This window comes from Gopherus flavomarginatus, chromosome 20, assembly GCF_025201925.1.
Source record: "Gopherus flavomarginatus isolate rGopFla2 chromosome 20, rGopFla2.mat.asm, whole genome shotgun sequence".
Taxonomy (NCBI): domain Eukaryota; kingdom Metazoa; phylum Chordata; order Testudines; family Testudinidae; genus Gopherus; species Gopherus flavomarginatus.
In genome coordinates, this window is record NC_066636.1 from 20,573,976 (window position 1) to 20,594,519 (window position 20,544).

At 46.0% G+C, this 20,544-nt stretch overlaps 1 protein-coding gene across 2 annotated transcripts in view; it reads right to left on the reverse strand.

The window, feature by feature from the left end:
• Nucleotides 1–5,365: 5,365 nt before the first annotated feature.
• The window catches only part of RNF115 (ring finger protein 115), a 39,964-nt gene continuing 24,785 nt past the window's right edge, over nt 5,366–20,544 (reverse strand). For both annotated transcript variants that reach the window (XM_050930898.1, XM_050930899.1), the window contains 6 exons: nt 19,299–19,510; nt 17,673–17,744; nt 17,318–17,390; nt 13,831–13,924; nt 11,013–11,128; nt 5,366–6,779 (listed from right to left, as the gene is read on the reverse strand). In XM_050930898.1, coding sequence (XP_050786855.1) covers nt 6,648–6,779; nt 11,013–11,128; nt 13,831–13,924; nt 17,318–17,390; nt 17,673–17,744; nt 19,299–19,510 — 699 coding nt within the window. In that variant the 3' untranslated portion in view covers nt 5,366–6,647. The remainder of the gene's footprint in view (nt 6,780–11,012; nt 11,129–13,830; nt 13,925–17,317; nt 17,391–17,672; nt 17,745–19,298; nt 19,511–20,544) is intronic.

Here is a 20,544-nt window from a genome sequence, read left to right on the forward strand (position 1 = left end):
ACCATGGTTTCAGGTGAAACCCGAGTGGGGAATATAATCCAAAGCAGCCATCTGATGGCTGCACAGACCATTTCCAAACTGAAAGCTGAAGTCAACAAAATTCGAACAGGAAATAAGATGCACATTGTTAAGAGTGAGAGTAACTGACTATTGGAACAGTTTCTCAAGTGCCATGGTGGATTCTCCATCACTTGAAATCAGCCTGAGATTTTCAGTATTGATACACAGATGCTCTAGTTCAGCTAGAAGTTATTAGGCTCGGCACAGGAAACAGAGGGAAATTCTACAGCCTGTGTTCTAGAATCATAGAAATGTCAAGCTAGAAGCTGACAGGACTATGTCCAACCTGTTCTTAAAAACCTCCAGTGAAGGGATTCCAGTTCTCTTGGAAGCCTTAACTACACTTACGAGTTAGAAAGTTTTCCTTAATATCTAACCTGAATCTCCCTTGCTGCAAATTAAGCCCATTACTTCTTGTTCTACCTTCAATGGAGATGGAGAACAGCAGATTCCCTGTTCTCTTTATAACGTCCCTTAACATATTTGAAGACTTATCAGATTCCCCCGCAGTCTTCTTTTCTCAAGACTAAACATGCCCAGTTTTTTTTTAGTCTTTCCTCTTAGGCTAGCTTTTCTAAATCGTTTAGCATTTCTGTTATTTGGGAGGTCAGTCTAGATCAGTGATACTCAGACCTCATTGGTCCAGGAGCCAAATTAGCAATCAACAGTACCCAGCAGAGCCACAGTAGTGTGAACTGATTGTTTCATTTGAGTATGTTTTATTATTTTCGTACATTATTCTCAAAGCAAAATGATTGACCAAGTATTATTAAATCAACTACAATTGGTTAACATAGGAAAAGCATCCTGACTGGTTAATAATTAAATGCAAGTTAATAATTAAATGCAAGTTATTAACCAATCACACAGTGTTTAAATATCATGTGCCACAGAGGCGCCCGAGCACCACTGGTCTAGATTATTATACTGGTCCCTTCTAGCCTTAAAAAATTGACAGCCAAGATTTTCTCAAGTGAGTAGCGATTTGGGGGCACTTCTATTTCTGGGTTCTCAATCTGAGATGCCTGAAAGGAGCCCTGATTTTCAGGGAGATAGGAAGAGGGGGTTCTGCACTTTCTGAAAAATAGAGTGCTTTTTAAGGCGGCTAAGGTGAGGCTCCCCCAAAATGAAGTCACCCCACATTACTAGTCACATTTGATTTCTCTATTACCAACTGCGCTGCAACATTTAATGAAGATTGTGTTTCTTTTGCAGTGGGATTTAGATCTTGGGCCTGGTCTCCACTTAAAACTTCGGTTAACTGATCTAGGTTTTACGTGTAGATGCAGGTAGGTGGACGGAAGAATATTTCCGTCGCCTACTGCTCAGGGAGGTGGCACTCCCACGCTGCCAGAAAACTCCCTGCCATGGCTTGAGGTTGTCTCTATACTATGGAGGCTATAGCGGCATAGCTATGATGGTGCTACAGCCCCTTAGTGTGGGCATGACCTTGATCATAAAAAGGTCTTCACGATATAGCCCGCTTCTCCGCCAGGGAGTCATTAATTACAGATCAAACATAGGCTCATTCTCTGCCCCTACCTCCAATAACTTTACTCTCCGAATTAGCGGTAGGATGGATCAATTAATCATCCTTCCATTATCCCACCCCTTCCAACACACGTACACCATGCAGTCCACGTGCCCCCTTTCACCCAATTTCCTTTGCATTCAATGTGTTAGAACCACCACTATCTAAACAGCTTGTGGAGAAGCTCTGTCTGGCTCTCCTTTCCCTTTTAAATTATTCAATGTCAATGCTTCAAGGAAGCAAACGTCTGTCTCTTTCTTGAACAGCTGCTTCCGGAGGCCTGTGAAATTCATCAGCGAGCAGGGGGAGGAATGGAGAAATAAATGGTCAGAATGAGCCAAAAGATTCACATATGGAATTAGGTGAGCCAGAGCGCCATTCTGCTCTCAGTCGCAGCCAAGGAAAGCTAGTAATTCAATCGAAGTCAGCAGAGTTAGCCCCTCTTTACATCCCTGTCTCTAAGGATACAATCTGGCCTTTCGTTGCCACAGAACAGACCAATTCTACTCAGCTCACTGGCACAACACATCATTTAAACCCTGCAGCCTTTCGAGTCACCTACGTGAGGACGCAGGCCCGCCACAGCACTTCAAAAAACTCCCACTGAAGACAAGGGAGTGGGTGGAACAATCCAAGCAGATTTCTGTAAATAAAGCAGCATTGACAGGTAGATCTGCAGTCAAGGTGAAATGGGAAGCAAACCATTTTGAAGTGCCAGTGTCTCTTTGACAAACACTCAGCAGCAGAGATGCAATTATCCCCCTTCAGCAAATACTCCCAGTCAAAACCAATAGGTGCTGTTGCCCACACAACCTTACGGTGAACAGTCATACACTGGTGCCCCTTACAGACGTCTCCTGTGACACAATGGACAGAGGTTAACTGCATGTACTAAACAGCCAGATATACAGAAGAGCTCACCTCCCATGTAAGCACCAAAATGAGTGGCCAGGCACTCAGTAGGACTTTCTGCGTTGGGTGCCAAACATTTTGAAAATTTGGCCTCGTAAGTCTGGCCTAGTCAGATCCCCAGTCAAGGGGAGTCGAGTCTTAACTGAAAACACTTAGCACATTGCTTGTGTCGGTTGTGACACGGCCACGTGGTAGTTGATTGGGCAAAAAAAAAAAAACTTTTAAAAAAAAAAGGGTGACCTTTCTGTGAAATCAGAACTGAACCTGGAAAACACACATTAAAAGAATACGCCACAATATTGACATTAAGCTGCGTGAGCATCGGAAACCCACTCCGCCCAATTAACAGCCACTATGATCAAGGTGCAGAATGAGAGCTGCTGTGCAAACACAGGGATTTTAATTCTAGGGGACTGTGATGTAGCAAACAATGTCTGCAAGTGCCAGTAACAGAAGATGAGAAAGACTGGAGAAAATACCAAGATACCATCTGGGTAGGTTGCAAGAGGTTAAACCAGTGTTTCTCAAGCCATCTGATGTAGGGGACCGGCCATTTTCTTTTCCCCCCAATCTGCCATATTATCCTATTCGACGCTCTTATGAGGAAACTCACTGCAGACCAGCAGCCGGAGAAGCACTGGGTTAAACAGCATCAGTCTGCCTGGCTGTGGATTCATTTCTTATTTTAAAATCAGAGTTTGATTTCAACAGAATACCCAACCATTTTCAGTGACTGAGGGTTTCAGGAATGAGACAGACTGAATATCAGGTCTAGAGGGTGTGTAGTTGGCAGTGAGATGTATTTGCAGGTGATTATGCTTTAGCATACAGCACCATCAAGTGAGAGATCAGGTCCCACCACATGACGGGAGACTCAGAGATGCCTTTGCAAAAGCCAAACCAAGCCTCCTGTGGCAGATATTAGTCACATCCCTTAATGCATGACTGGAAGGCGCTTGGATGCGACAGTGATGATGAGGGCGGTCTAAGAATGCAGAGAATAGAACAGAATAGACTCCACAGCATGAATTTCCTGATGCTTCCTCCCACCACCAATATACTTTTAGATTGCAAAAAGGGCACGTGGTAGGTTTATACAATGCCTAGAACAACTGAGTCCCAATCTAGCTGGACCCTAGGCGTTAGCACAATAGAATAGTCAAATAATAATAAACCAAATGTTCGTCTCTGCTACCTCCCAGAACTGAAGTTTATTCATTAAAGGCCCTCACGGGCCACTCAAATCGCTCACAGAAACCCTCCTGTAACCCAGCCATTCTCCCCCCACCAATTTAAGCCCCAACCACACTAGGATAAGAACCACTAGCAGTGCCAACTGCATTTCCCTGAGCAGCGGCACAGGGGCTGTGTGTCTGAGATCCAGTCCGCACACACTTGTCCCTTATGGAGTTCATCGCTTTAAGGGCCTAACACGGCTCTCGAAGCCTTGCTGGCCAGGGAAGGGGTGTTCCAATCCTGCTAACTCCTCCCACTAGTGGAGCAGCTTCAGCTTCTCCTGAGAGGCTCTAAAAGGGGATTTTGCAGCTCCCAGTTCCCCATTTTGAGGCCCGCTGGAGGCTCACATTGACTTCAGTATGCTTCATATCAGCCCTGTTTATAGCCAGGAAGATAAACCACCCTCGCCCAGCAGGAGATCCCTGGTGTGGATGGCGCCGAACAATTCAACGCACATTACGGGCAGCACACTAGACCCTCCAGATTGAGCTGTGTGGCACCTTCTCTGGATTGGGGGTGGGGGGGGAAGGAAGAGGGGTGCCGAGGTCAGCCTGTGCTGAGGGCGGGGCTTCCTAGAGCAGGCAACACTTAGGAAAATCCTACTGCATCCTGACCTTTTAACATAGATCTAAGTGTGCGCGCAGCGAGACGGTCCCAATCTTAACGAGGGGGAATCAGATGCTCCCCAGCACTCATTGGACTCTGCTGGACCAAGATCAGTGATTCATTCGTGCCAGATGAGCCCTTCAACTCCAGGCTCGGCAGTTCATAGCCCTGGTACCTCCGGCTTTGCTGTGTCAGTTACAAAAGTGAAAGGATTCCTTGAGCCCTGGTACCTCTTTCATTAGAAATTAAACCCTGACCAGGATGCAAGCTTCAGAGCAGAGTCCCTTCCACAAGAACACTCTGCCGGGAGTCCCACTCCCATCCTGTTCCAACGAGGGGCCATCGGCTTCAGTGCCTCAAATCTTGACTCAGTGCACTCAGCAATGGTATTCCAGAGCCAGGCTTAACAACAGCGTCCGCTGGGATTGTTCCACTTGGCCATGACCAGGGCACAGCTTTCTAACTAACCCAATCAAGTGCCCAAGCGTCATTCTCACCAGTGACCTAGGTGCCTCAGGGCTGAAGTCCCGCTGACTTTCAATAGGACAGGTCAAAATTTTCAGAAGTGACTAGTAACTCTGGGTGCCTCAACTGCGAGGAGTGCCACTCGCAACGCCTGAAGGGGGCCCAATTTTCAGAAAGTGCTACGGACCGACTCTCTGAAAGATCAGTCTCCTTCAAGTTGGCCACCCAGAGCCACTAGCAATCCTGCAAAACCTTATCCATGAGGTCCCAGGTCACTTTGGAAAACAAGATTTAGGTGCTTTTATAATTTTACCCTCAGTCTGGTACTTTGCAATTCAGAATATAGGTCAGTTTCCAAAACACATAGGAGTCTTTCTCCTCACTCCCAACGGTCCTGGATTAAGCCCTTAACATAAAGGGCCCCTTTAAGCTAGACCCTGTGTTCTTTAATAAAGAAGTTGCAACACTCCTGCCTATTTTGTCTCCAGTGATTCTTTTGGTACCTTTCAAAATCCCTCATCCACCCCTGCAAGCCCCCCAGCAATCCTCTCAACATTTGATCTTCTTTAGAAAGACCTTTATTCAACTTTATAGCAAACGAAACACTAGTTTAAATCAAGTGTACCTGGTACACTGTTACAGCAATGAAGTGGCAACAATTTTAGACGCGACCTACCCTCTCCTTTCCTCCTTCCTCCGGGCTGATCCACTGATTTAACACTGCCACAGGTGGGTTAGTGGGCATTCTATGCTCAAACATGATTTGGACGATAAAAACAAGATGAAATGTTACAGAAGTGAAAAATAAAAAAAAAAGATTCTCTTAATGTTATCGGTCTAGGAGAATTAAGATTTCACGTTAAACACTGAAGAATCAGCCATTAAAACAGTTATGCACAGTTAAGTCTGTTTACCTGAAGGATGCCTTAAAGTGGTCCATATGATACAAGTCAGTTAAGGCTCCTATATGAATTACTGTCCAGATGGGTTTAAAAAAAAAATTCCAAACAACCCGTTTTGGACAAACCTGGGAACATCAGCACATGGATAAAGACTAGAAAAATCAGGTCTTGAGACAAAAATGTTCTGCGCATGCCTGCTCCCCAGAATTCTGGATGACATTGCATCTCCCGGCCAAAAATCACCCACCACAAAAAAAACCATGGGCAAGACATTTTGATCCAAAGAGATTCTTCATCCCCTTTTATCTTACAAATTCTCACTCACACCCCTATAAGTAACCTAGAACACTGTGTATATTTCACTTGAATTAAAGAGGTAAACACTGATGGATTCAATTTCACCCATTCTGTTTTAGGGGAGCGGAATGGAGTGAGGGAGATGTGTCAAAATCCTCGTTTGCATCCCCTAGCAGCTGCTCCCATCTGATCAAATACGTTACCAAGAGGGAGTATTCCCCCCCGGCCCCATACCTCTCCATGGTATTTTATCTAGGGTGAGGCAGGGGGAATTCCATCTCAATGTTGAATGCTGCATGATAGCGCTCAGGACTCCAGGGAGCCTGTAGAGATGGAAATGCTCCCTTCCTCACATGCTTTGAAAGAACGACGTTAATTAAGGTTTCACAAGTATAAAAATCAAATCACTCAAAGACTCTGAATTCAGGACTAAAGAGGCAATTCTGATGGAGATGTGATTCGCTCGGAGATGCTAGTTTAAGTTTTGGAAAGGGATAGTACTCGTTGCAGAAATATCATGGGTTGGGTTCCCTCCCCTATATTTCCTGCTACTCTTTTTTTTGTCGGTTTTAATTATAATACAATTTACAACTGTAGTAAGAATACCACGGCCAAAGCCCCCGCGAAGCCCTCAAGCTTCAGAAAGTCCATCGATCGTGTAACTGGCTTTCGCTGCTAAAGCTGTTACTTGCTGAGGCCTCCGGGTTCTGTGTTTGCCGAGTGGAATCCTCGCCGTTTAAGCTCTTCCTGCAGACTGGACACGTGTCATGCTGACATGGAAACAGGAATATACAGTGAAAGCCCATCCCCAGCACCTTGGTAACTAGTTAGCAACCATTGCTTATATAGCAACTTTTCACCCCACAAGTGTTTTATGTGCACTATTTGGAGGAATTCCCTTCACCTACCATCAAAATAGAGCCACCTCTGGGTTAGTGCATGACAGCTGATTTAACAGTGCCAGGCAACTTTATATAGAGGCTTGGCAGGATTTGATTTTAAATGGACAACTGTTGATAAATGTCGATTTCAATTGACACATGTAAGTTGAAAAAAAAACACCCAATAGATAAGTCAGCATGCCTGCAGGGATCCGTTGTCACTGGCCTTGCTGGGAACCCCCTGCAGCACTGCTGTCACAAGAGCGAACAAGTGGGTCTGTCACAGCAGAGCTGCAGCGGTCTCCCCAAGCTGCCTCAGGACTGGCAGGGTAGAGCAGATCAGACACGCCAGGACTGCAAGCAGGACAACGAGTGCCCAGCTGCAGGCGGGAGGTGACCCCACTGCTGAATGGCTCCTGTGGCAGTGCAGGGAGCCCTCTGAAGCCGTGCCGTCAAGGATCCACCCCCACCCCCACCCCCCACCCACCAGCCAGGAGCGCTGTGGGTCTCTACTCTGCCCTGCCAGGACTGCAGCTTTCCCTGCACCCTGGGCCTCAGGAATCCAATGTTACAGCCCCGCTCGCTCACTCACCAGCCAGCAGCACAGGAGCCGATTCAGGGCAGGATCTGTTCAGCAGCAGGCCTCCCCCAGAACTGGGGGTTCGTCTTCCTCCTTACGGTCCTGGGTGGGGATCTCTGCTCTGCCAGGCCAGGAGGACTGCAGCCTCCCCCACACCTTGTGCCCTGGTCTCTCAAGCCCCTGGGCAGCCCAGGACCTTCCCCACCCCACTCTGTCCATGCTGCCCAAACCCTAACCCTATTCCCAAAACTATCAAAATAGCAGCAGCTAAAAATAGAAAAAAAATACTAAGAATAAAATATTTTTATATATAATTGTCAAATTAGAAAAAAATCAAATTCTGCCAATCCTAGTTCTACAGTAGTTTAGAAAAGGGGGAAAAGACCTCAGCATCCAGTTGAAACGGCAGGAGGTGAGGTGGGGGGGAATTTACACCGTTGACTGTTGAGAAGTGCTTTTCGGAGAGCTGTGGATGAAAAGTGCTAAGTAAGAGCCAGGGATTCTAACTATTACGTAAGTGGAATGTGGTGACCCACAGCAGAATGTGGAGAGAGCACATGGGTTAACGCTCCTACTCTTGTGAAAAGCAGCGATTAGGGCCTTATCTGAAAGACACTGCAAAGAGCCCCGAACAATATGCTGGGGCAAGTTTTTAACACTGACTCAGATGAAAGACCATCCCCTTCAAACCAACACCATTTCATTCTGCCCTGGCAGTCTCCCAGCCGAGGGCTAACCCAATACACCCCTGCTTAGCTCAGAGCTGTTGAGATCACAGTCCAGGATGGCAGGACTGCCAGTTGTTTGGCCAATGTAATGTAACTATTAACCAACAGCTACCATCATCTTTGTTTGCTATTTTTAAAATGGATTACAAGGGACTGATGAATGGATCCAAAATTAATTGGTGACACATTATTTGGCACAGCATGAGAATGACATGGTAGAAAAGTAGCTGTATGTTTCTAAAGAGAAGGGTTTTTTAATAGAAGTTACTTGGTGCTTCTTAAAAGCAGTTTATACGTAACTATTTTGCAATCAGGTGCTTTAGCAACTTGGCTACATAGGAAAGAAGACAGGAAAGATGACAGTGGAAAGATTTCATGGGAAAACACGGCAGCAACGAACCCCCGTTTGCTACCAGTGCAGTATTTGAAGCTGTCTTCGATTGATTCCATTTCAGATCCTTCTTCTGCCACAGCCTCCCTGTGCGACTTCAGGCAAACGCCCCAGGGTGTCGTCAGTCTGAATATTAAAGACTGTGAGGAGCTCCAACATTACCGTAAGGGGGTCCCCAGTCACTAAAACAGACACATCGACGACACAAAGAAGGGATGAAGTCCCAAACCAATTTAAATCCAAATGGTGGGAATACTTACCTTCAAGTGCTCCATTGAGCGCAATAAAGGCTTCTGAGCTTGCAGTTTGGGGATTAATATGAGAACTGAACAGTGGATAAGGAACTGGTTAAAGGGGAGACTACATACTGAAAGGTGAACTGTCAAGCTGGAGGGAGGCTCCTAGCGGCGTTCCTCAGCGATTGGTCTGGGGACCAATCTTACTTGACATTTTTATTGCTGACCTTGGCACAAAAATAAAATGTGCGGATGACACAAAGTTGAGAGGTCTAGACAAGATGCAGGAGGGCCGGAATATTCTACAAGATGATCTGGATGACCTTGTAAACTGGAGCAATAGAAATGGGATCAAATTTAATAGTGCAAAGTGCAAGGCTTGCATTTAGAGACTAACAAGAAAAAGTTTTGCTATAAGCTGAGGTCTTATCAGTTGGAGGCAACAGAGGAGGGGAAAGACGTGAGTGTATTGCTTGCTCACAGGATGACTAGGAGCCAGCAATGTGATGCGGCTGTGAAATGGGCTAATGCAGCCCTGGGAAGTATCAGGCGAGGTATTTCCAGTAGAGACAGGGAAGTGTTAGTACCATTAAACAAGGCCACGAGGAGAACTCATCTGGAATAGCGTGTGCAGTTCTGGTCTCCCATGTTTAAGAAAGATGAATTAAAACTGAAGCAGGTGAAGAGAAGGGAGACTAGGATGATCCAAGGAATGGAAAACCTACCTTATGAGAGGAGACTCCGAGAGCTTGGGTTGTTCAGTCTAACCAAAAGAAGGCTGAGTGGAGATACCATTGCTCTCTATAAATACATCAGAGGGATAAATACCAAGGAGGGAGAGCAGTTATTTAAGTTAAGCGCCAATTTTGACACAAGAACAAATGAATATAAACTGGATATCAACAAGTTTAGGCCTGAACTTAGATGAAGGTTTCTAACCATCAGAGGAATGAAGTTCTGGAACAGCCTTCCAAGGGGAGCAGAGGGTGGTGGGGAAACCTACCTGGCTTCAAGACTGATCTTGAGAAGTTTATGGAGGGGATGGTATGAGGAGACTGCATACAATGGCATGTAGCCAATCTATGACTGCTATCAACAGCCATCTTCAGTAACTGGTGATAGGACACTAGATGGGGAGGGCTCTGTGTTACTACAGAAAATTCTTTCCCAGGTGTATGGCTGGTGGGTCTTGCCCACATGCTCAGGTTCTAACTGATCACCAGATTTGGGGTAGGAAGGAAATTCCTCCCAGGTCAGATTGGCAGAGACCCTGAGTTTTTTTTGCCTTCCTCTGCAGTGTGGAGCATGGGTCACTTGCAGGTTTAAATTAGTGTAAATGGTGGGTTCTCTGTAACTTAACAGTCTTTAAATTGTGATTTGTGGGCTTCAGTGACTCAGCCTGAGGTTAGGAGTCTATTACAGGAATGGGTGGGTCAGGTTTTGTGGCCTGCGATGTGCAGGAGGTCAAACTAGATGATCATGATGGCCCCTTCAGAGCTTAAAATCTATGAGCTAAGTTCTCTCCATTTGGCAGGTGGGAAACGGAGGCAGAAAGGTGCAGGTCTAAGCTCTGCTCACAGAGGAACAAATGGCCTAAGCCATGCTTCCTTCTACAGTATCTTCTTAGGGTTGGATCAGAGGTGGTGGAGACAGAGAGATTCTGTGCATTAGGCAGGCACTGTGCTGTTTTGCAAGCTTCCCTCACTCTCTGCCTATGCACCCTCAGGCCTGCCAGGAGGGGTGCAGGAAGGTCAATCGACATGATTCATTCATTCCATGATATCAGGATGATAATAAGTGGGGGGGGAGTTTTCAAGTCAACACTTCCCACTAGGACAGAGACCCCAGCTTGTTTCACACGTAACGACCAACTGTCAGATGGCACAAGTTAGGCTACGGCTAACTCCAGCAGGATCTGACCGGGTGACTTAAGAGATAAAAAGCATCATAAATCCATTAGCAATTTCTCCAAGTCTCCACTTTACTTCAGCCTGAAGGACAGCTTTAGACCAGACATGTTTCAAAGGCTGGATGATTAATATTATGGCGTTATGAAACGAAAGAGCTTTGGATTTCAGTGGCAGATAGTGCGGTCAATGTACCACACACACCAATAGCTCAGGACTGAGGTACGAGACAGCAAGGAGCTGTCAGTATTAGCACAGTATCTCTCTCACACGCACTTACCAGTTCTAACCATGGCACGATGCAGTTGCTGTGGAAGAAGTGATTGCACGGTAATTGTCGAACCTGCTCTGCTACTGTATAGTCTTCTTTACACACGGGACACTCCAAACCTGTATCTGCAGGACAGATTCATACAGGGGATGGGTTAGCATGCTGGACACAGCAGAGACCTGTTTGAACGGCCTTAATCCACACTGGGCCCAATTACAACAGCCAAACCCTTACCAAAATGGGGCATCAAATGCCGCATTCATTTACTGATCTCAGCTGATTTCTCCCAGAGGGATGCAGACAGGAGGACTCGAGCTGGGGAACAGTGATCAGTTGTTGAAGAGGTGCAAGGCTGAGTTTGTAGATGTGAGGAAATGATGGAGTATGGATTGGTTTTTTGTTTAGGTCTCCCGTGCCTGGTACAATAAGGAGATTTTATCCGTATGCCCTACTCATTGCTGAAGGGTGACCGACAGTAACTGAGAACAGGTACCGGACACCCCGCACTGATAAACAGAGAATAAATGGGGGAGGGGGGAGCGCAGCAATTCAGCACAGGAGAGGGGAGAGGAAAGGTCCTATAGATGGGGAGGAGGAGTTTAGAACCAGGGAAGGAGGATCTCATCTGGATAGTGGTTTCTAGTTCTGTCAGTGGGATTACTCACAGGAGTGAAGTTACACAGTGTGTGTAGGATCGAGCCCCAGGGCATTACATTTCTCATTTTTAAAATGCCTTTGCCATTATTTTATTGACTTTTTAATGGCCTTGGCAAGTCCATTTTCAAATTTTATTTTTATTATAACTTTTTTTTGGTTTAATAGTTACTGTTTCCTGATGGCTGGACTCCAATACATACATGGGAAGGGAGAACATTCAGCTACTTTAATGGCTTACAATCCGCTTTATATTTGATGTTGGGGCCACAATGGATTTTTTTACATAGTTAATGCTCTGCAAAGTGCTATTAAAGACCTTCCAATATAGGGCCTTGGGGACTACACAGCCTATAGTGGATGCTAACATTTACCAGGCTGGCACAAAAGATGACCAATAATGAAAGTCAAACTAAGGGCATTTTACTTATCTAACAAACTCACTCGTGTAGGACAGTGCCAACAATGCCAACACAAGCACTAGGGGGTCACCCAATGAAATCAAAAACAAACATAAGAAAATACTTCTTCACCCAACACACAGTCAACCTGTGGAACTCATTGCCAGGGGATGTTGTGAAGGCCAAAACTATAATACAGTTCAAAAAAGAACGAGGTAAGTTCATGGAGGATAGGTCCATCAATGGCTATTAGCCAAGACGGTCAGGGATGCAACTCCATGCTCCGAGTGTCCCTAGTCTCCGCCAAAAGCTGAGAGTGGATGATGGGGACGGATCACTCATAATTACCTGTTCTGTTCATTGTCTGTGAAGCACTTGGCATTGACCACTGTTAGAAGACAGGATATGGGCTAGATGGACCATTGATCTGACCCAGTTATGGCTGTTCTTATGTTAATTTTGCAATGCTGCTATGGAATTAGGATTAGTGATTCTTCCTCCCCAGGAAAAGAGCATGTTGGCTACATGGCAATCCCAATTTTGACACTAAGAGCTGCTCTCCCGTCACCACTAGTGCTGCACTGACACTGCAACTCCAGCACCAACACACATTTTCTAGCTTGTGTCTTTTGCCAGCAGAGACACTGAACCTGCCACATTAATTCCCAACTCAGTTGCCTGGTAGCACAACAGATGCTCAGCTAGCTCACAGACACAGGGCAGACTCTGCTGTTGCTTTACATGAGATATTATAATATGGAGATACACGCTCCTCTTCAGTCTCCATAAATGAGACTAAAACTCGTGCATATAAAAAGATCCAGACAAAACCAGATACCATGGAAACAGATTTCTTTTTTTGGTAAACGCGTCTTCAAACAATTTTAGTTTCAGGGAACACATTAGCTTATAGGGGGAAAAGAATCCAGACTGCGACGTTGAGAGTCACACACGCCTGCAAACACACTAAACAAAAGAAAAAAAAAAGAAAGAAAAAACCCACAAAAACACACCACACGTTGCTGAACCAACTGTGAAACCATGAGAACTCACGAAACACACACAACTCTTTGCTGTCAGTTATGTCAAAGGAACCTGTGATCCTTACACCCACATTTTAAAGAGGATTTAGGAGCAGTTCGGTAGGATTCTGTTCAGAGTTGTATTTACCAGCTAAGAAAGGAGAAGTGATGTGCAACCCCACCTTGGATCTGATAAACAGAAGGCAATAACATCAAACATAAATAGAAGGAGGTAAGTTAAAAGGAGAGCAGCAACAGCTCAAATAAGCAAAAGGCGTGTTTCCGATGACTGGGTAAATGCAACATACCACATGCACCATGCATGCCGCTGTCAGCCCAAAGCCTTGACTTTACCAACCAATGCCTGCTACTCATTCAGTTCAGACCATTTTAGCTTTTGGGAGGGCAATCAAGATAAGGGATCACAGTCAGAGTAGCCTGAGTTGTCAGCAGAACCTCCAGAACTAAAAATCACAACCTTCCATTGCTTGAGCTGAGTGACTCATCTAGATGGCGGACCAGATGTTAGAGGGTGCACACAACACACTACTGAATGGGAGGTAGCAGGCAGTGGTGGAGGCACAGAGTCTAATCATTAACATTGGGAAGCTTAAGTCAGAAAAGCCTTAGGAACCTATGGATGAGCACTAGTGTGGATCTATCAATGCATCCAAATGGTAGAAGACACACAGCAGGACGTCAAGCATTATCAGACATGGGAAGAAAGACCAGATATTGGATTTAACCCACCGACTTGTTCCTGAGTTACTGTCACTGTTGGAAGAGAGGTGATCTTCTCTTTGTCAGCTGGGGGCGGTCCTGTGTTTTCCAACTGTCCTAAAAGCTGCAAGGGGATGACAAACACACCATGTTTTAGAACACAACACAGCCTTGTCTTGTGGAACACCTCTCATTCGAGCTGTGCCTCCACACTACTCCACCACATTAACCAGGCCAGGGAGGGAGCTGCACCATAAAATGTAAGCTAGTCACTAGCTACAGGATAGGGAGATTTTCAGACGGCATCTGACATTAAATGGATGCAGGTAGGCTGCATCTGGCAGAAACTGCAGAGAAGGCTCTCTGACCACACCAGTATGAGCAGGGTGGGGAGGAGAAGAAAAAAACAAGAGACAGGCTGGAGGGAGTGGAGGAGGATACTGGACTGAAAGGAAGTTGACAGAGGTGTCTCAGGACTGAAGGGCTGGAAAAAGGCATTGTGTTGCCCGGTGGGCGTAAGAAGATACACAGCAGCATTCTGCACACGCTGGGACTTGGGCAGGACATGAAGACAGCAGATTACAAGTGGTCCCACTCTAGCCCAGTAATGACACCACAATAAAATGACAGAGGTGATATCGACATGAGCGGCACCTGTCACTCGCCCGCTCCAGACACTGGATGGAGGCAGAGCCAAGAGGAGCTGTACGTCCACACAGAAGCCAGACTGCTGCTTGTGGAATAGAGGGGGAGGTGATGTCAGCAAATGGCTCCTGATTATCATAATGAGACTCTCTCCAAGCCCCCTCCCCTGGACATGTGGGATGTGCGCTCCTTTGAGGAAGCTGTGATGAAGGAGAGCAAGATGTGTTTGTGAGGCAGTTTGTAAAGCCGTGGCTAGCGGCGAATGACAACAGATGGCCTGCACGCCATGTTCACAGCAAGATTAACTACCACAAAATGTTCTAGTTGCTCATCATCTTCAAGACAGGGGAGTCATCGCCCTCCAGAGATTTGGCTTCATTCCCAAGCCAGCCCCTTCTGTTCTCATATTATCCCAAAAAAAGCTTGTGGGGTGCTGATGGGAAAGGAATTGACCCTATTCTCCTCCAGCCAAGACGCACAGACCCTAGTGGGCAGAAGGCAATTGGTAACTCATAGCTTCAGAAGGCTCTGTAGCTCTCTAGACATAAAAGCTGCATCTGTCTGAACAGGGATCCATGTCGAGAACTGAAATCTTCAACGCAATGCCGGGACTGTCTTTTTTTTGTTCATTTGTACAGAACCTAGCACAACCAATACCTTGGAGCTACGGTCAGACAAATAAAATGATAAGAAGTTAGCTTTGCTATCGTTAAGGTTTGCAGGACTGTTGCAAGGAACTTGCAACCTTCCTAGCAGATAGCAGCACAGCTAGAATTTGCTCTCACAAAAGGCAAGGAGATGAAATAATACACACTTCAACGTCGCCTTTCATATGAAGCCCTCAAAGCACCTCTGTATTAGCAGTCCAGCAATTAAGCCTCAACGCTGCCCCATTCCCACAAGGAGATAGATATTCATGTTTTATATAGGGGAAAACAAAGAAGAGAAAGAAGAGATTCACCCAAAGTCTCACAGCCAGTCAGCAGCAGAGCTGGGAACCCAGGTATCCTGACCCGTCTCCCCATTCTCTTTGCTAAGAACCAGCCCATCTTTACAAGCAGAGATGAAGCAAAAATGATCAAAACCAATTCCTCCTCCTCTACCCTCGTCCCTGTGAGTGTTCTAGATGATAATTAAAAATAGCTTAAAGCACTAGCAGCCTCATTGCTACCATAATCAGGATCCCCTTGTGCCAAGACGTTTGTGGTGATAACTCAGATGAGTCAGAATGAAACACTGAGAGCTGCATCAAATTGCGACATGCAACACTAGCGAGGTGTGTTCTCGCACCAGGTACTGAGGAGCCTGAGGTGGGGCTGATGGTTGTGGAACTGTGGATCAGCTGCTCTCAAAATCATTAGCCTCAAAAATGATTCGAGGGCTGAAATTAATGCCTTACAGTGAGAGACTAAGAGAGACTGTTTAGCTTGTCAAAGAAAATCCGGAGGGGACTTCATGGAGTTTAAATACCTTCATGGATACAGATACTAAAGGGCTCTAACAGGGAAAGGCGTAACAAGAACCAAAGCCAGACAAATTCAAATTAGAAATAAGGCCTAATATTTTTTTAAGTGAGAGTAATTAACCATTGGAACAAACCACCAAGGGAAGTGGTGGATTCTTGATGTCTTCAAAATCACAACTGGATGCCTTTCTGGAAGAGATGCTTTACTCCAACCAGTTACTGGGCTCCATACAGCAGTAACTGGGTGAAATGTTATAGCCTATGCTAAACTGAAGGTCAAACTAGATGATCTAATCATAGAACCATATATCTGTAGGGCTGGAAGGAACATCAGGAAGTCATCGAGTTCAACTTCCTCTGATGAGGCAGGACCATGTAAACCTAGACCATCCCTGACAGGTGTTTGTCCAAGCTGTTCTTAAAACCTCCAACAAAAGGGATTACGCAACCTCCCTTGGCAGCCTGTTCCAGAGCCTAACTCCCCTCAGGGTCAGAAAGTTTTCCCTAATATCTAACCTAAATCTCCCTTGCTGCGGATTAAGCCCATTTATGCTTCTTCTATCTTCAGTGAACACGGAGAACAAATCGGTCACAGTCCTCTTTATAAACAGCCTGTAACATATTTGAAGACTTAACAGGTACCCCCACACTCTTCTTTTCTCAAGACTAAACATGCCTCCACTCTTTTTTTTTTTTTTTTTAAACACACACACACACACACCCCTTTCCTTAGAGGTCAGGTTTTCTAAACTTCTATCATTTTTGTCACTCCCCTCCAGACCCTCTCCAATTTGTCCACATCTTTCCTGAAGCGTGGCACACAGAATTGGACACAGGTCTCCAGCTGAGCCCTCACCAGTGCCAAATAGAGTAGAACAATTACCTCCTGTGTTTTAGATACACTATTTCTGTTAATACACCCCATAATGATATTAGCCTTTTTTTGCCACTGCATTACCCCACTGATTCATATTCAATGAGTGATCCACTAGAACCCCCAAGTCTTTTCAGCAGTACAACCACCTAGCCAGTTGTCCCCAGTTTTTTAGTTATGCATTTGATTTTTCCTTCTTAAGTGAAGCACTTTGCACTTGTCTTTATTGATTTTCATCTTATCGAACTCAGACCAGTTCTCCAATTTGTCAGTGACATCCTGCACTGCGATTCTGTCCTCAGAAGTGGTTGTAACTCCTCCCAGTGTGGTGCCATCTGCAAATTTTATAATTTGTCATCTGCTCCACTGGTCCCTGCTGGCCTTAAAATCTATGAAAAAGGGATTCTCTCTAGAAGGATGTGAGATAGACAGGAGAGGGAAGTGAAAGATAGAAAAATCTTATTGGCACAAATCAGAAAGCTTGGGCAGCATAACTGGGTCTCACTCCACATTAGCACACATGCAAATCTTACCTGGGTCACAATAGCATCAAGGCCGCTCTGTCCCCATGCATAGTCGCCTGGATTTGAGTGCAGCATTCCACTCCTGCAGATAGGGGCAAATAGTTAAGGGAGCAATTCTGTCAACCTCAATACAGCTCAGAAATTTTCTTGCACTGAAATTCAAACAAACAAACACCAGCAGCATTTATATAGCACATCATCCTGTGGGATCCCAGAGATGAAGTCGTTCAGCTGGGTAAAGCTCTGATGGCACAAGAGCGGGAGTGCCATTTATCGCATAGACACAACAGACTTGCAGCACAACACTTTTTTACTGCAACGATCTGATCCAAGGTGGTGGTGCTAAACGCTGCTCGCTACTCACCAGGAAAAAGGGTGCTGAGAGCCTGGGATTGCGGAGTTTGCAAAAAACCCTGCGAAGATCTGCTGTATTATTCTGTTAAGAAGAAAAGGTAAAAAAAAAACAAAAACCAAAAGAAAAAAACCAAATTGAGCAAACAGGCTAGGAAAAAAACCTAGGCAAGCAACAACATTTTAGTGAGAGAAGGACAATGAACTACTAGCTCCTCCCAAAATCAACTAAGGGTCCCTCCCCCAGAAAGCCACACTTTTGGGGAGTGTTTGTTGTACATCTTTCCTCCAAGGGTGAGTCAAGACTGCCCAACAGGCGGTAGGAAGGAAGTGTGTTAAAGCAATGCAAACTCCTCCGAGATGGTGCCAAAGGTTGAGAAGGGAAGGCAAAGTGTAGAGATTTCCAGGGCACTGACTCTTTTTCCCTACCCCGATAGCTCTCATTGCTGTGGGGATGGAAATTAAAGGAAGAGGAAGTGGAGAGTGAAAAATATTCAACTCCGAGTCAATAGTTTTCACTGACTTTGGGGGAGAATATGGGTTTTTAAATGACATGCCCTGGATCCAAGGAGTTATGGGATTTGCAGGTGTGGCAAGTGAATGAACACTCAGAGTTAAAAACCTGGACCCGTGTAAAGGATTTTAGGCACTGTAAAACCTAACTGATTTAGGAGCCTAAATCTCATTTTCAAAGGGGATTTAGACTCTCAGGAGCAAAAATCCCATCAACTGTCAACAGGATTTGGTTCCTACGTGTAAATCCTTTTGAATATGAGATTTAGGCTCCAAAATCAGTTTGGCACTGCAACACTGAGCCCAGCGATGCAGAAACACCTTTAAAAATCTGGGCCCTAGTCTCTAGGGATACTCAACAGATCAAAGCCAGTCTTCCTGCACCTGCCGCAGGACCAAGACCCCTTATTGTATTACTAGCTCTCAGCATTCACTGGGCCAAGCACACTCCCATCCAGGGGGTTAGAAGCCAAAGAGATTATTCCAATCCATTCTCTCCTCCATAGCACCAGTCCTGCCTGCCTCCACAAACAAGAGCTCTCGTACCTCCTGCAGCATGCCCCATGACTGCAGGGGCAGCCCCTTCCCTTAACGCCCCATGACCCCTTAATAGTTCCTGGCTTGAGGCTGTGCTCAGGAATGAGCGGCACGCAGAGCGGGTTAGGATGGAAATAAGAAGGGGGATTCCCCACGGATGAATGCAGTGCCAATATGGGTCTTCGGCTAGGTAAGCTCTCTGACCCAATACTCCTGTCCTCCTCCAAATCTAAGGACCCGCCCCATGCCCAAGGCCTTAAGAATTAAGATGACAGCGGGGCCAACTCCACAATCTAATGGGAGGGCATCACACTGCCGTGCAGGGGTTCAGAGATCACAACTCATATCTGTCCTTGTTCCCAGACTGGTAGCACTACTGGGGCACCCCAGAAGCAGTGGGCTCAATGCCTGTCTTTAGCAATCCCAATTCTGGAGTGGCCCCAACAGGCTTTACAAAGGACGCAGTCATCCACAGGGGGTAAGGGGGTAAGTCTGCTGAGGGGTAAGGGTCTGGGAAGCCTGGCAGCTCAAGCAGGAGGGAGGCCCGAGATAAGCTGCGATAAAGTACGCTGAAAGTCTTGTCACTTACCCTTCAATAGCAGGAGACCTGTCTGGACGTGAGCTGCCCCGGGATCTGTACCTCCGCGTCATGGGCAGCCGCGGGGGCCTGCTTGGTCCCCAGAGATCCGCATGTGCTTGATGGCCCCTTTCGTTGTCTCGACTGTCTTGATCCAACGAGTTGCTGCTCAGAAACGGTCTGAAGTCTGGGAATAACATCGTGTGGTCCAAGTGGTCCCAAAGCTGTCGAGAAGCCAAAACACGCACAACACACATGCACAAGCTGTTAGGGCAGGAAAGGAAGACCTGCTTTAAATACAGTTCAAGAGGGATTGGATGGGTCAAGAGATCAGTAGCGGACATGGGATCTCTCTCCTCTTTATCATTGGCTTGACTCTAACATAGGTCGACAGAGACTGAAAGCTGTTGCCACTTGATGGTGGCAAATATTCACTAGCCTATGGAACGAGCAGGGAGGGGAGGATACCACACCTAGAGTAACAGACAGACACCCCCACCACACGCCTTGTTACTAGCCTCAGCAGAGGCCAGGGCTGACTAGGCCACAGAAACCCCCCAAGGCAGAACGGAGGCTCAGGATGAGAGCAGCATAAGGACTCCAGCACTGCCGTTATCTCTTCTACATCTCTCTGTGAGTCCGTCCAAGGCGACCAGGACTACAATCTCCGAGGCTGCAAATCTGGACTCCTTCTCCAGTGTGATGGATTTTAAGATTACTTCCAGACCAAAAGGTGAGGCTTCTTCTGTTCCAATGGAGACAGGACCCAGAGGGGAAAATATCGGCTATTGTGGGCTGCAGGCTACAGATTACCTCTGGATTTGTGCCTTTGAAGCTGCAATTGCTGGGACAGAAAAATCCTCAGCTTACTGCAAAATAGGGCAGCAGGGTTATGCCAGGCCTGGAGAAACGGACAGAAAGAGGCAGCAAGGCTGCTATAACCACCAAGTCGGTTAATTAAAAGCTGCCTTTCGGGAAAACTTTGTAAAAGGTCAAGCAGAGCAGAGTGCGGGGGGAGGAAACAAAGTCATCCTGAGAAAAGCAATTTAGCAAAATTTAGATTGTTTGCCAGACATTTTCTGGGAACCATGGCAACCAGCTTAATTTAGCCCAAACTAATCAGGTGCCTCACCCCCAATTAGACTAATTTGTTGATTCTTTCCTGGCAGATTTATGCACAGCTATCAAAGCAGACTATATGTTTGTTTTAGTAACTTACATAGCATTTATCATACTTGGCCAGAATGGAGCTAAATGC